A 16,152-nucleotide genomic window follows, 5' to 3' on the forward strand; every position below is an offset into this window, starting at 1 on the left:
GGGTTTAAATGACTTCGGGGATGCAGTTAACCTGGCAGGAGTCTAGAGAACTAGTATGAGCAACTCCACTTACTGCCCAGCCCCCTTCCCTCACTTCAGAAACCAGCCATGTGGAGCCTTGGTGGTATGTCTGGTATTTGATTAATTAATGAAAGGAGTGTCTTAATCACATTCATTTCTGTCTCTGTATTGGCTGGATCTGAGACATTTCTTCTTAGAGGTGCTGTTGTCCATCTGGGACATCCACCTCCCCAATACCAGGAGCTTCTAACTACGTCTCATCCTCTGCCTGGGCCTAGTATACCCAACATCTTCTTCCCCTCAGAACAAACCCCAGAGAATCTAGGGTAAAACCTCAGCGCTGCTATTGCTGTTATTCGGGGCTTTTGTTGAATAACTAGGTTGCAGGCAATATGTCGGCATTTCAGGAAAGACCTGTGCAAGGCACCAACTTCTAGTCCATCCTCTCTCTAGTGGAAACCAGTGATGTTAGCTTGCTCTGCTATCCAGTTTCTAAACTGTTCATATGATTAGAGTTGAAATAGCTCCTTGCGGCTCCCAGATGAGAGATGAAATTTGTTCCCTTTTTGTGATCATTTTAGTTCATCTCCTGACTCTTTTAAAAAAAAATGTATCTGCCCTTCTATTTAACAAATATAATCACCCCAAATATAAGAATAATCTCTATCATAAGTTATACATTGTTTTAGAACTAGTGGTAAAGATAAGGATCCTATTTTTTATTTTTTAAGTGAGAGGTGGGGAGATAGAGACAGATACCTGCACCCCGACTAGAATCCACCCAGCAACCCGTCTGGGGCCGTTGCTCAAATTAACTGAGCTATCCTCAACGCCTGAGGCCAACACTCAGACCAACCTAGCCACTGGCTGCAAGAAGGGAAGAGAGAGAGAAGGGGGGAAAAGAAGGAAATAGAAGCAGATGGTCATTTCTCATGTGTGCCCTGACTAGGGATTGAACTCGAGACATCTGCATGCAGGGCCGATGCTCTTATCCATTGAGCCAGTCAGCCAGGGCCAGTTGTATTCTTTTTTTATTTTTATTAATTTTAACGGGGTGACATTGATAAATCAGAGTACATATGTTCAGGGAAAACATCTCTAGGTTATTTTGACATTTGATTATGCTGCATTCCCATCACCCAAAGTCCAGTTGTCTTCCGTCACTTGTCACCTTCTAACTGGTTTTCTTTGTACCCCTCCCTTCCCCTAACGCCCTCCTTCTCCTCCCCTCCCCCCATAACCACCACACTCTTGTCCATGTCTCTGAGTCTCATTTTATGTCCCACCTATGTATGGAATTATATAGTTCTTAGTTTTTTCTAATTTACTTATTTCACTCAGTATAATGTTATCAAGGTCCATCTGTGTTATTGTAAATGATCCGATGTCATCATTTCTTATGGCTGAGTAGTATTCCATAGTATATATGTACCAAAGCTTTTTAATCCATTCGTCCACTGACGGACACTTGGGCTCTTTCCAGATCTTCACTATTGTGAACAATGCCGCCATAAACATGGGGGTGCACTTCTCCTTTTGAAACAGTGCTATGGTGTTCTTGGGGTATATTCCTAAAAGTGGGATAGCTGGGTCAAAAAGCAGTTCGATTTTTAATTTTTTGAGGAATCTTCATACTGCTTTCCACAGTGGCTGTACCAGTCTGCATTCCCACCAGCAGTGCAGGAGGGTTCCCTTTTCTCCACATCCTCGCCAGCACTTATTCTGTGTTGTTTTGTTGATAAGCGCCATTTTGACTGGTGTGAGGTGATATCTTATTGTGGTTTTAATTTGCATTTCTCTAATGATTAGCGATATTGAGCATTTTTTCATATGCCTGTTGGCCATCTGTATGTCCTCTTTGGAGAAGTGTCTATTCATTTCTTTCGCCCATTTTTGGATTGGATTGTTTGTCTTCCTGGTGTTGAGTTTTACAAGTTCTTTATAAATTTTGATTATTAACCCCTTATCAGACATATTGTCAAATATATTCTCCCATTGTGTGGTTTGTCTTTTTATTCTGTTCTTATTGTCTTTAGCTGCGCAAAAGCTTTTTAGTTTGATATAGTCCCATTTATTTATCCTGTTTTTAATTTCACTTGCCCGTGGAGATAAATTGGCAAATATATTGCTGCGAGAGATGTCAGAGAGCTTACTGCCTGTTCTTTCTTCTAAGAGGCTTATGGTTTTATGGCTTACATTTAAGCCTTTTATTCATTTTGAGTTTATTTTTGTGAATGGTGTAAGTTGGTGGTCTAGTTTCATTTTTTTGCAGGTAGCTGTCCAATTTTCCCAACACCATTTATTAAAGAGGCTGTCTTTACTCCACTGTATGCTCTTACCTCCTTTGTCAAATATCAGTTGTCCATAAAGGTGTGGGTTTATTTCTGGGTTCTCTGTTCTGTACCATTGATCTATATGCCTGTTCTTATGCCAGTACCAGGTTGTTTTGAGTACAATGGCCTTGTGGTATAATTTGATATCTGGAAGTGTGATACCTCCCACGTTATTCTTCCTTTTCAAGATTGTTGAGGCTATTTGTGTTCTCTTTTGGTTCCATATAAATTTTTGAAATATGTGTTCTATATCTTTGAAGTAAGTCATTGGTATTTTAATTGGTATTGCATTGAATTTATAAATTGCTTTGGGTAATATAGACATTTTAATGATGTTTATTCTTCCTAACCATGAGCATGGTATAGGCTTGCACTTGTTTGTATCTTCCCTGATTCCTTTTATCAATATTTTATAGTTTTCCAAGTATAAGTCTTTAATCTCCCTGGTTAAATTTATTCCTAGGTACTTATTTTTTTTGGTTGCAATGGTGAAGGGGATTGTTTCCTTAATTTCTCTTTCTGAAAGTTCATTGTTAGTGTATAAAAATACCTCTGATTTCTGAGTATTAATTTTATATCCTGCCACCTTGCTGAATTCATTTATCAGGTCCAGTAGTGTTTTGACTGAGACTTTAGGTTTTCTATATATACACAATATCATATCATCTGCAAATAATGATAGTTATACTTCTTCTTTTCCAATTTGGATGCCTTTTATTTCTTTTTCTTGTCTGATTGCTGTGGCTAGGACTTCCAGAACTATGTTGAATAAGAGTGGTGAAAGGGGAGCACACCTGCCTTGTTCCTGATCTTAAGGAGATTGCTTTTTATTTTTGCCCATTGAGTATGATGTTGGCTGTGGGTTTGTCATAGATAGCCTTTATCATGTTGAGGTATGTTCCCTGTATTCCCATTTTGCTGAGAGTTTTGATCATGAATGGGTGCTATATTTTATCAAATGCCTTTTCTGCATCTATTAAAATTATCATGTGGTTTTTCTCCTTCCTTTTATGTGATGAATCACATTGATTGATTTGCAAATATTGTACCAGCCTTGCCTCTCAAGAATAAATTCCACTTGATCATGGTGTATGATTTTTTTCATATATTGCTGGATCCGGTTTGCTAATATTTTGTTGAGGATTTTAGCATCTAAATTCATCAAGGATATTGGCCTATGATTTTCTTTCTTTGTGTTGTCTTTGCCTGGTTTTGGAATCAGAATTATGCTCGCCTCATAAAAGGAACTTGGAAGTCTTCCTTCCTCTTGAATTTTTTGAACTAGCTTGAGAAGGATAGGAGTTAGTTCTTCTTTGAATATTTGGTAGAATACAATTGTGAAGCCATCAGACTTTACTTTCTTGGGAGTTTTTGATAACTGTTTCAATCTCATTTGTTGTAATCAGTCTGTTTAGGTTCTCTGATTCTTCCAGATTAATTTTTGGAATATTATATGTTTCAAGGAATTTGTCCATTTCATCTAGGTTGTCTAGTTTTTTGGCATAGTTCTTCATAATATTTTCTTACAATATTTTGTATTTCTTTTGTGTCAGTTGTTATTTCTCCACTCTCATTTCTAATTTTCTTTATTTGAGTCCTCTCTCTTTTTTTTCTTGGTGAGTCTGGTTAAAGGTTCATTGATCTTGTTTATCTTTTCAAAGAACCAGTTCCTGGTTTCACTGATCCTCTGTATTGTTTCTTTAGCCTCTATGTCATTTATTTCTGCTCTGATCTTTATTATTTCCTTCTTTCTACTACCTCTGGGCTGTACTTGATGTTCTTTTAGATGCAGGATCAAGTTGTTTATTTGAGCTTTTTCTAGCTTCTTAAGGTATGCATGCAATGCTATGAACTTCCCACTCAGGTCTGCTTTTGCTGTGTCCCATAAATTTTGAGTTCATATATGTTCATTATCGTTCATTTTTAGGACTTTTTTTATTTCTTCTTTGATGATTGTTAACCCATTCATTATTTAATAACATACTATTTAGTTTCCAACTGTTTAAGTATTTTTCAGTTTTTCTGTTGTGGTTGATTTCTAGTTTCATGCCATTGTGATCAGAGAAAATGCTCGATATGATTTTAATCTTTTAAATTTGTTGAGACTGCTTTTGTGCCCTAATATGTGGTCTATTCTAGAGAATGTACCATGAGCACTTGAAAAAAATGTATATTCTACTGCTTTAGGGTGAAAGGTTCTGAAGATATCTATTAAATCCAGTTGATCTAGTGTGTCCTTTCAGTCTGCTGTTTCTTTGTTTTTTCTTTCTTGAGGACCTATCTAGTGATGTTAGTTGGGTATTGATATCCCCTACTATTTATTATATATAGTATTGCTGTTCATCTCGCCCTTTAAATCCATCAAAGTCTGTTTTATATAAGGTCTACCGGAAAGGTCGGTCCACTTTTGGAATAAAACAAAATACAAATTTTTCTTACCATCAATAAACTTTATTATATAATATATTTCCACACCAATCCTATCCTCCGAATATGGTCCAAAATGATTTGCTGAGCTGAATTAAGCCTTTCTGCGATCTCCGATGTTGTCAGAAAAGGATTTTGTTCCAACATGGTCTTAACAACATTGTCATCGATCAAAGATAGTCGCCCAGATCGTGGCTTATCAGAAAGGTCGAAATCACCTGTTTCGAATTTTTTGAATCATCTTCTGCATGTCCTATCAGAAACTACCTTCACCAAACACTTTCAATAAATTTCTACGTGCTTCTGTAGCATTTCTTCCTTGTTGAAATTCGTATACGATACAGTGGTGTAAATGAACTTTATCAGTAGTCATGGGTACACTATCGCTTCACACATAAGACTAACATGAATCAACTTTTTTTAGTTAATTTGCTACATCAGTATGTATACATTAAGTGATAAAAAACAGAGAGGCACACATGCGCCAAATAAATATGTGCTTATGTGTCAAAACTTGTTGTGATAGAAACGGACAGAACATTCCGGTAGACCTTATATATTTAGTTGCTCCTATATTAGGTGTGTATTTATAACGGTTATGTCTTCTTGTTGGATTGCTCCTTTTATCATTATGTAATGACCTTCTTTATCTCTTACTATAGCCTTTGTTTTAAAGTCCATTTTGGCTGATATAAGTATTGCTACCCCAGCTTTTTTTTCAATTCCATTTGCGTGAAATATTTTTTCCATCCTTTTATCTTCAGTCTAATTGCATCTTTTTTTTTTCTTTTTTTTTTTGTATTTTTTGTATTTTTCTGAAGCTGGAAATGGGGAGGCAGTCAGACAGACTCCTGCATGCGCCTGACTGGATTCACCTGGCACACCCACCAGGGGGCGATGCTCTGCCCATCCAGGGCATCGCTCTGTCATGACCAGAGCCACTCTAGCGCCTGGGGCAGAGGCCAAGGAGCCATCCCCAGCGCCCGGGTCATCTTTTGCTCCAATGGAGCCTTGGCTATGGGAGGGGAAGAGAGAGACAGAGAGGAAGGAGAGGGGGAGGGGTGGAGAAGCAGATGGGCGCCTCTCCTGTGTGCCCTGGCTGGGAATCGAACCTGGGACTTCTGCATGCCAGGCCGACGCTCTACCACTGAGCCAGCTGGCCAAGGCCAATGTCCATCTTTTGTTTTAAGGTGTGTCTTAGGTAATAGCAAATGTTGGAGAGTTGTGGAGAAAAAGGAACCCTCATCCTCTGTTGGTGGGAATGTAAAGTAGTACAACCATTATGGAAGAAAGTATGGTGGTTCCTCAAAAAACTGAAAATAGAACTACCTTATGACCCAGCAATCCCTCTACTTGGGTATATACCCCCAAAACTCAGAAACATTGACTCATAAAGACACAGCAGCACCATGTTCTTGCAGCATTGTTCACAGTGGCCAGGACATGGAAACAACCAAAAAGCCCATCAATAGATGACTGGGATAAAGAAGATGTGGCACATATACACTATGGAATACTACTCAGCCATAAGAAATGATGACATCGGATCATTTATAGCAAAATGGTGGGATCTTGACATTATAACGGAGTGAAATAAGTAATCATAAAAAACCAGGGAACTGCATTATTACATACGTAGATGGGACATCAAAGGTGAGACCAAGAGACATTGATAAGAGTGTGGTGGTTACGGGGGAGGGGGGAGATGGATAGGTGAAGGGGGGCGGGGGGGGGGGCACAAAGAGAACTAGATAGAGGGTGACAGGACAATCTGACTTTGGGTGATGGGTATGCAACATAATTGAATGACAAGATAACCTGGACATGTTATCTTTGAATATATGTATCTTGATTTACTGATGTCACCCCATTAAAAATAAATAAAATTAAAAAAAAAAAAGGTGTGTCTCTTGTAGACAGCATATGTATGGGTCCTGTTTTCTTATTCATGCAGCTACCCTATGTCTTTTGATCAGATAATTTAATCCATTTACATTTAAGGTTATTATTGATATGTAGTTGTTTATTACCTTTTTATTCTTTAAAACTGTATTCTTCTTTTCCTAAATTCTTTTTCTCCTTTGATCTGTTTACAACAGGCCCCTTAGCATTTCTTGCAGCATTGGTTTGGTTGTAGTGAATTCCTTGAGGGTTTTTTTTGCCTGGAAAGCTTTTTATTTCTCCTTCAATTTTAAATGATAGCCTTGCTGGGTAAAGTAGTCTTGGTTGTAGGTTCTAGTTCTGCATTACTTTAAATATTTCTTGCCATTCCCTTCTGGCCTCAAGTGTTTCTGTTGAGAAGTCAGAAGTCATCCTTATGGGAGCTCCTTTGTAGGTGATAGCCTTTTTTTCTCTAGCAGCTTTTAATATTTTCTCTTTATGACTTAGCTTTGGTATTTTAATTATGATGTGTCTTGTTGTAGATTTTCTTGGGCTTCTCTTTAATGGAGTTCTCTGTGCTTCTTGAACTTGTGAGATGTTTTCCTGCCTTAATTGAGGGAAGTTTTCAGCTATGATATGTTTGAACAAAGTCTCTATCCCTTGTTCTTTCTTTTCTTCTTCAGGAACCCCTATGATGCAGATGTTATTTCTCTTCATATTGTCACAGAGCTCTCTTAGAGTTTCCTCAAACTTTTTGAGTCTCTTTTCTTTTTTCTGCTCTGCTTCCATGCCTTCATTTATCTTGTCCTCTAACTTGCTGATTCTATTCTCAGCTTCATCCATCCTGCTTTTAATTCCTTCCATTGTGTTCTTTATTTCTGATATTGGATTTGTCATTTCTGACTGATTCTTTTTTATTATTTCAATATCCTTTTTTTATATTTGATATCTCTTTATTTCGGTGTTCATAATGACCATCTATTTTTTTTTCATGCGCTATCCTGTTTATTGGTGTCTCATCAAGACAGGCAAACCACAAGAGAAGACAAAGGAAAAGTAGAAAACCAGCTTTTTCCATGAAGGGCAAGGATCAGGGAGGCCCCTGCAATGGTGATAGCAGGAACACAATGATCATCTATTGTTGTTCTAAGATCTTTGAGCATCCTAACAATAGTTATTTTAAACTCTGCATCTGGTAATTTGGTTATATCTGACTCATTCAGGTCCTTTTCTGGGGATTTCTCTTGATTCATTTGTGTTGCATTTCTCTGCTTTCTCATTTTGTCTGTGTAAAAGAAGGTTTTGGCCACTGGAGTCCACTGGATGTGGCCTCTGTGTTTCCTAGGTGTGGTCTTTCTGCAGGCCTGCCACCCTCTTTGCTGCTGCTGCCTAGGGTGCTCGGGTATGGTAGTTGCCAGTGCCAGCCCACTGGGGGTGTTGCTGTGGTTTCCGCCTTTCCTTCATGGGAGGGGCTGTGATCACGTGCTTGGGTGTACAAGCCTCGGTGGCCTTGGCCTTTTCCCTGCCACACCCCCACCCTTCCCATGGGGTTATGCACCATGCCCGGCTGCAAGTCTTGGCCCTGAGGGCAGGGGTGAGCACCTTTGCTCAGCTGTGGGTCTCTGCCTGATTCTGGCCTTTCGCCCCACCCCTGCAGGAGGAGTCCACTCGTGGAATGGCTGCAAGCCTTAGCTCCACAGGCTGGGTGGGCTGCATGCCCTCGCTCAGTCTCAGAACTCTGCCTGTTCTGGGCTTTCGCTCCACACCCGTGGGAGGAGCCAGCTCCCATGTTAGGCCACAAGCCTTGGTTCCTGCAAGCTGGGTGAGGCTGCGCTCCTGCGCCCTTGCTCAAGGGTGCATCTCTGCCCCTTCTGGGGCTTCCGCCCTTCCCCCTGCAGGCTGGATTGCAGGCAGCCTGCAGCTGGGCTTGACCACTTTCACACATCCCCTCTGCCACAGCTGAGCAAGACCAAGCTCACACCTGGGCCTCAGTTGTGGCCAGCCGACTTCCGCCCTTGCCGACAGAGGCGCACTTCCATGTCCCACTGCTGCCCGCCCTTGAGTGAGCCCTCAGTCATATGGGTGGGGGTGCTGCAGCTCAGACCCTAACACTTTATACTGTAGTCCTGAAAGATCCCTCCTTCTAGGTGACTCTCCTCTAAGTACCCCTGAGAGCTTGTTTGGCTGGTGTCCTGCTTCCCTTTGCTGGTATTGCTGTTTCCAGGGGAAATATTCACTTCAGATTTGGGGAGTGACTCAGCCCAGGGGTTACGGTGGCTATCTCTCAAAGTGTTTCTCCCTGTGCCTCCTAGATTACACTCTCTTCCTGCTGCTGTGGTCCTCTCCTCTCTCCCTGTCCCCTGGAGCCTCAGGTGAGTGGTTGTGAGAGAGGTTTTCTGCACAGTCCCTTTAAGAAGAATCCTGGGTCTGAGAAATCTGTCTCTTTCTCACAAATAGTATCCTGACTTGTTTCCAGCTAAATACTGTCCATATGCCTCTTCTAGGCTCTGGGGCTGCAGGTTGAGGCTTTGTTCCTGGGGTTCAGGACCCTCCCCTCTCTGCTAAACTCACTTCCCGCCACGCGAGTCTCTCCGACCTGCTGTTCGCTTTGGGGAGCTGGGCAGCCCTCTCCGCGTTTCCGCTTTTCCTACCAGTCTCAGTGTGGCTTCTTCAGTGTTCCTTGGTTGAAGAGTCCTCTTAGTTTAGTCCAAAGTTAGTTTTTCCAGATTATGGTTCTGAAAATTACGTTGTAATCCACTTTGGTTCTGGGAGGTGGAAGTTGGTACGTCCACCTACTCCATCGCCATCTTGTCCTCTCTCAATTGTATTCTTAAATTAAGCAACTTCTAGGTTCCAGGCTGTGAGTTTGAGGGAAACACATCAAGAAGGTGAATATGGAATCTCTTCTCTGAAGCAGGTCTCTGTTTATTAAGAAAATAGATAATCGTACAAAAACGCCCGAAGTAGACTGTCACATGGGCTCCTGCTCCCTTAGGAGCCAACAGTCTGGCAATGTTGGTTGTTCATGGTTGGCATGCCTTTTGACTGGTAATCAGCTGTGTCAGGTTGCTCATACTGTTACTTTTATCCCTGAGAATTATGATGCATTTACTGAGATTCTGTCATGTGGGAGACACTGTGCTAGGGATACAATGTATATTGGGATACAGTGGTGGGCAGAAAGGCATAGTGTCTGCCCTCAAGAAGTTGACCATCTAGCTACTAGTCTCTAGTGTTTAAATAAGATATTTTGGGAAACACATCAAATACAGGCAATTTGTCTGCCTAAAGGGAGAGAAAGTTATATGTGTTATTAATCTCAAGAGTGATAGTAGGATAAGGAAACAGATGGAATTCTATGCAAAAGAAATCACGTCTGTGCTACATGAGCATGGCAGAGAGTGTTGATTGTGGAGGCACTGTAGTAATGCAACCCTGCCAGCATCAAGGCCCCGTGGGAGGGGGCAGCGGGAAGTCTGAGTGGAAAATCTGTCAGGAAAGGTTTCAGATGCCAGGCTGATCAACACGGATCATACCCTTTGCCAGATGCTGTCGAATAGATCAAGGGCTTCCAGCAGGGAATGTGATGGGAAGATGTGGCTACTCCTCCCTCATCCCACAAGCAGAAAGAAAATAGGAGAGGTGAAAATGCTAAGGACATAGAATAAATAAGACTGTGTGGCTGTTGAGATATTATAAAAGAAGAGGACTGGAGACTGAAAGACGACATCTATGTTACTGACCAGTTTAAATGGTGGTACTTTCAGTAATTTGGGGAGCCAAATAGAAGGAGGAGGAGACTTTCAGCAAAAGATAATGTGTCCAGCTTTAAATGTGTTGTTTGTTTTGTTTTTGTCATGCCCATGGGACATTCATAGGGAGATGTCTAGGAGATTTGGGCATAAAGATTTGCTCCAAGGAAGAGCCCAGTGGATAATAGAAATTTGGGAGACATTGCTCTAAAAATGGTATTCCAAACCTAAAAAATAGATATGAATAGTAATGCCTAAAGAATGATCACAGTGGGGCCCTGGCTGGTTGGCTCAGTGGTAGAGTGTCAGCCCAGTGTTTGATTCCTGGTCAGGGCACACGGGAGACACAACCATCTGCTTCTCTACCCCTACCCCTACCCTTTCTTTCTCCCTCTCTCTCTGTCTCTTCCCTTCCTACAGCCGTGGCTTGGTTTGAGCACAACAGCCCTGGATGTTGAGGATGGCCCACGAAACCTCCTCCTTAGGTGCTAAAACTAGCCTGGTTGTGAGCATGGCCCCAGATGGGGATTGCCTGGTGGATTCTGGTTGAGGTGCATATGGGAGTCTGTCTTGCTATCTTCCCTCCTCTACTTGGAAAATAATAAAAAAAGAAAAGAAAGGGAAAAAAAGAATGATCACAGTGGAAGCTCAGGACATAACCTGTGGGATTTTTTTCCCGGCCCAGTGTCTCCTTGCCATGCAGATCCAGTTTACTCATTCTATAGCATCTGTGAAATTGTCCTTAATTTTCCCAAGTGAAACTCCCCTCCCCATTCTACACCCTCTCTATGAGCTCTTAATACAACTTGCTTTGAATTCTCATTAGGTGTGTATGAGCCTACATTTGCCCCTAACCTATGAGCTCCTGAAGAGCAGGAACTATTCTTACTCTGTTGTGTGTGTTTCTCACATAGTAGGAGATCAGTAAAGGCTTGTGAAATTGATTTGAAGTGTTCAACTTCTATTAATTTCTAAAAAGGAAATCCTTTTAGGTAACAGACATTATATATGTGTGTATATATATATATATGATTCCATGTAATTATTACAATAAATAGTCCTTGTGGACTATTTATTCTTATCCTCATCCTGCAAAGAAGAAAACTGAAGTCCTGAGGTCAAACAGGTCCCAGAGCCATAGGGTCTACTGTCCGAATTTGAACCCAGGATTGTCAAACTCCAAAGCCCAGTCTCATTCCACTAGACCTTATGAATTCAACAATGGTCTCTTCCTACTGGCTTCCAAGGAAATTGGACAGTTTATCATTATCTAATTATTATCAAGAATAAGCAGCTAACTGGGAATGGAAGAATGAGAATTGTCACGATTTTCAGGAAGCTTAACTATTAATTTTTGTCTTTACCAAAAAGAAGAATAAACCCATTTTTCAGAGAGTTACAAAAAGACCAAACAAGGGGCCACTGAGATGTCACTCCAAGCACGGAGGCTGGAAAATATGGTTTCTTTTTCTTGCTTCCCATTTGGAAAATAACAAGATTTCTAAACTCAATGCTGCCCCCATTCCCTCACCTTATAGACTTAGGTGTCTTTGTGTGTCTTTGTGTTGCTAGGTTTGCTGAAAAGCCCAGTGAACAAGACGGCTCTGATGCTGATTGCTGTGAGCTCCTGCATCCTGGCTATGGTGTGTGGCAGTCAGATGTCCTGTCCGCTCACCGTGAAGGTGACTCTACATGTGCCTGAGCACTTCATTGCAGACGGTAAGAGCTGAGCATGGAAGATGCCCCACATTTACTGGGCACCTTGCCTCTGGCTAGTCAAATATCCTCTGGGCATGGCCCAACCTTAGAATTACATTACAGGGGGAAAAGAGCCTTCAAAGGTCCTGGAAGAGGCCCTTACCATTTAGAGTCCTGGATTATTTGAATGCAACTAAAGACTGCTTTTCTTCCACGGGCAAGGGTATGGTTCATTAAATCAAGGAAGCATTCCAGTGTGAGTACAGAAAGATGCAGCTCTGTCAGAGAGATTAAGGTTTCTTATCAGGCTTGTGGATTTTTTTCCAAACTAAAAATCACCCCACACATGCAAAATTATATTTATTAATTAAAGAGTATGACAGAGAAGATTGTATGAGCTTTGCTGGAATTTCCTGAATGCTCTGAATAATACTCATATCTCATTCCCTGTAAATGTACTTTATGAGTACCTTATATCCTACCATTTACTCTTTGCTCAATTAATTTGAATTAATGAGACACCGTAGTCCCTATAATCATTTACAAAGCATGGTTCAAGAAACTGATTAAGGTGCTTGATATCTATTGCTAAAGTGCCCTCCAGAAAGTTGTTCTCCTTTCCATACTCCAAACCCTTGTTCTCACTTGGCATTACTGTTTTCAAATATATGGAAGTTGGTCATAAATGCAGTAAAGAAGGCATAGCTCAAGTATGCAGCTTAATGAATTTTTACACAGGAGTCCACCCAGATCAAACCATAAAACACTTCTAGTACCTCAGCTTTCTAAACTTGTTCCCAATGTAGGCCCTCCCAGAGGTCACCACCATATTAACACCTCTTTTTTTTCTGAAAACCTTTCCCCATTGGATATCTATTTAATGCTTTTAAGAATCTAACCCTATATTTGTCAGCCTTATCTCAATGTAACTCAATTTTATCTCCAACTTTTTAAGTGACGGTATTCAGAATTTAGCGCAAATTCCTTCAGTATTTTCCATTCAGAGTGGAACTTCGCCTCCTTTCCATGAAATACCCAGACTTCTATTAATACAGCCAATGATTGCTCCTCCTTCAGCATAAGGAATGAGCCTTTACTCATTTTTCATTTAAATTACAAATAAGTTTAATATTTCTTATAACAAAAACAAGAGTTTTAGTGTATGTCTATCTAATCAGGGGTGAACAAGAAAATAAATGCATGATGGATGTAAAAAAATCATATGTGAACCTAAGACGGGCAAACATGTGAGTGGGAAATGGCAGAGGGATGGTGGAGGGAGGAAGAAGGGAGGCTATCTACAGAAGCAGCTGCATAAGTCGATCTCATGGAGCCTGGGATTGGAAGACTTGCCCAGAGCCTAGGTCTGGTGGAATGTGGGGAGGCAATCATGAGAGTGATAAACAATGAGGTTGGAAAAATCAATACCAAGGTCAAATTTTCCCACTTCTGAAGACATGTGACCTTACATTTTATTCTCATTCATCACTACTCACTAACTCTGCAATGCCTTGGAGACATTCAGATTTTCAATATTTATTTTAGTGCATGTATAAGTGAAGGCCTTAAGAGGCTAAGTAACTTGCTTGCTCAATGTCATGGTAAATAATTTAATGACTAAGAACAGAGACTATAGAATAATACAAACATGAACTGAAATACTCGTTTTGTTGTGTATCGCATCTATTGCCAAGTGAGTGACTTGCTTCTCTGATATGGACCATGGCCAAAACAGCTTTGGCCGTTCTCGCCTTTGCCCATGAATCTTTAAGCCAGCTGCAAAGCTGCCTGCCTGCCTGCCTATTATTCTTAGAGGAGAAAGCACTTAGCCAGCCTTGTGAATTGCGCTGTCCATGGTGCTGGAGTATTGGGTAGAGCTGAGTAATGGGTCTGTCTGGTCTTTGAGAAAATGAATTCTGCCATTCTGCCTTTCTGTTATGACATACTTATACTTGATACTTACTGTCCACTATAGGGAAAGGTCAGTACTATATAGCACTTGTCCAGAGCCCTGCTGGCAAAAGCAATAACTACCACTTAGCCCCCATTCAAGCCCTTGGCAAATGTCTCCCCTTCCTTTGTTTGAACCTTCTCAAGGTCACTAGTGGCTTTTTGCCCTGCTAAGCGCAGTTAAGAGATGGACTGGGTTTGCATCCAAACGTGCTAAATATAGCACTGTCTTTTCAGCTGTGGCCTATAAATCATCTGCATTTGGTTCATTCTGGGCTGATGATCCCTAGAATTGTGAATGATATTCTCTTGGAGTGAAGCCCAAGTATTAATGTTTTCAATAAAAATTTTAGATGATCCCTTAACAGAAGTTTGAGAGCTGTATCAATATCTCTGTGTTACCTTCCTCCTATCTGACAGATGTAAAAACTCTTGAGACCTTTTGCAGTCCTGATAAGGGGCTTTGGTTTCTTCTATTGTTGATTTTATCAATGTCACATTAATGGAACTGCCTCAGTACACAAGTCCAGTGGTTGCCCATAGCACTGAATACAGTGTGAATGATCTAATATGAATAAAGCAGCCATAATCACCTGGTTTTGGGTTTTCAGTCAAATTGCCATGCTGGTAACATTATTAATGACTGGAGATTGGTTATTATTAAAAACTCACATTAGTTCATGCATCCCTTGAGACTCCTAATCTAAATCAGAATGTAGTCACCCAATATTCTGACCAGTAAAAGAGACAGCTTTTTAAAAGAGTGGGTTATCTAGATTAAGTGGGGAAAATGGTTCCATTCTAGTGTAGACAAATACGACTACAGCTAGAGTTGTCTGCTCTTTTCTTCTCAGTTCTGTTCTGGCAGTTGTGCTTTGAGAACGTGAATGACATATTTGAACTTATTCAAAGGAGAGGATCTGTAGTCATGATATTGGAAAAAACACTGCAGATACCTTGCGACCTCTTAAGGAAAGGGTGGAGGTGAATCATGCTATAGGAGTTAAAGCAACCTAGAATTTTAAGTGAACTTAATATTATTGAGTATATGCATTGTAAATATAGTGGTGTTCAAAATATTTTACATGATGTTACTTACTCGGGTGTCCCAGAAGAAGCGTGAGGCAGGATTTAGCATTCTTATTTTGTGTACATAGAAGGCAGGTCCCGGAGATGTTAAATAATTCCGTCAGATAAACACATGGAAAAGAAGCTATGTGTGAAAGCCCAAGTGTACCTGATACCCTAATCTAAGATCCTTCCATGCCTCACACTTCCACAAAAATGAACAGGAAAATTATTATTTTCTTTGAAAAGGCTGCAGGTTCTGGAAATCCCTAGGAAGCAAAATTAGAACTATATGGGTGATGAGGTGGTCAGAGATGGGAGTAGATTGAGCCTCAGTCTGAAAATATCTTTACTTTCTAAGCTTTAGCCTTATTATCTGTAAGGTAAGGATAATAGCTATTTAGCTTATGGAGTTATTGTGATGAATAAATGAAATAAGGCCCATAAAGCTTTTAGCTCAGTACCTGAGACCTAGTAATGGCTCAATAAATCGTAGAAATGTTAGTAGTTGGGATAATATTTTTTTAATATTGTAAGGGGGGTCATTGCAAGGTAATGAGTTCCCCGTCATAAGGAATTTCTTGAGAATCGATGACCACATTTCTATGAAGCTGTAGAAGAAAAGTGAGGGAATGCATTTGGCTTGGGTACATGATATTTTGATTCAGTGCCATTTTATCTGAATATAAACTTTAAAAACACTTAATTTTTTAGGACTTGCAGACTGTTTATTCTTTACTACCTCTTCTCTAAGTGTTGCCCTTTCTTTGCCTAAGCTCAGAAATGGAGTGAGACTCAGGAATGGGTGAAGACCAGGGATGTCTCTTAAATATTTTAGTTGGCTAACCGCCACCCCCCCAACACACAATGTGTGTGTGTGTGTGTGTGTGTGTTTAAGGTTGATATGCCCATTGCATCAAAATATTTATGCCCAAATGTCTATTTTAAGGTCATGTTAAATTGTTACACCCTGTTTTGGGATTTCCTAAAGTGATATTCAAGTCTTCTCGGTTTCCTATGAC

General features: G+C 40.6%; 1 protein-coding gene across 5 annotated transcripts in view; it reads left to right on the forward strand.

Annotated features, from left to right (window-relative positions):
* ASTN2 (astrotactin 2) overlaps nt 1-16,152 on the forward strand; it is an 886,721-nt gene that overhangs the window by 341,188 nt on the left and 529,381 nt on the right. For all 5 annotated transcript variants that reach the window (XM_066256387.1, XM_066256389.1, XM_066256388.1 and 2 more), the window contains one exon: nt 11,987-12,133. In XM_066256387.1, the coding sequence (XP_066112484.1) occupies nt 11,987-12,133 (147 nt within the window). The remainder of the gene's footprint in view (nt 1-11,986; nt 12,134-16,152) is intronic.

The sequence above is a fragment of the Saccopteryx bilineata genome, chromosome 2 (assembly GCF_036850765.1).
Source record: "Saccopteryx bilineata isolate mSacBil1 chromosome 2, mSacBil1_pri_phased_curated, whole genome shotgun sequence".
Classification (NCBI taxonomy): domain Eukaryota; kingdom Metazoa; phylum Chordata; class Mammalia; order Chiroptera; family Emballonuridae; genus Saccopteryx; species Saccopteryx bilineata.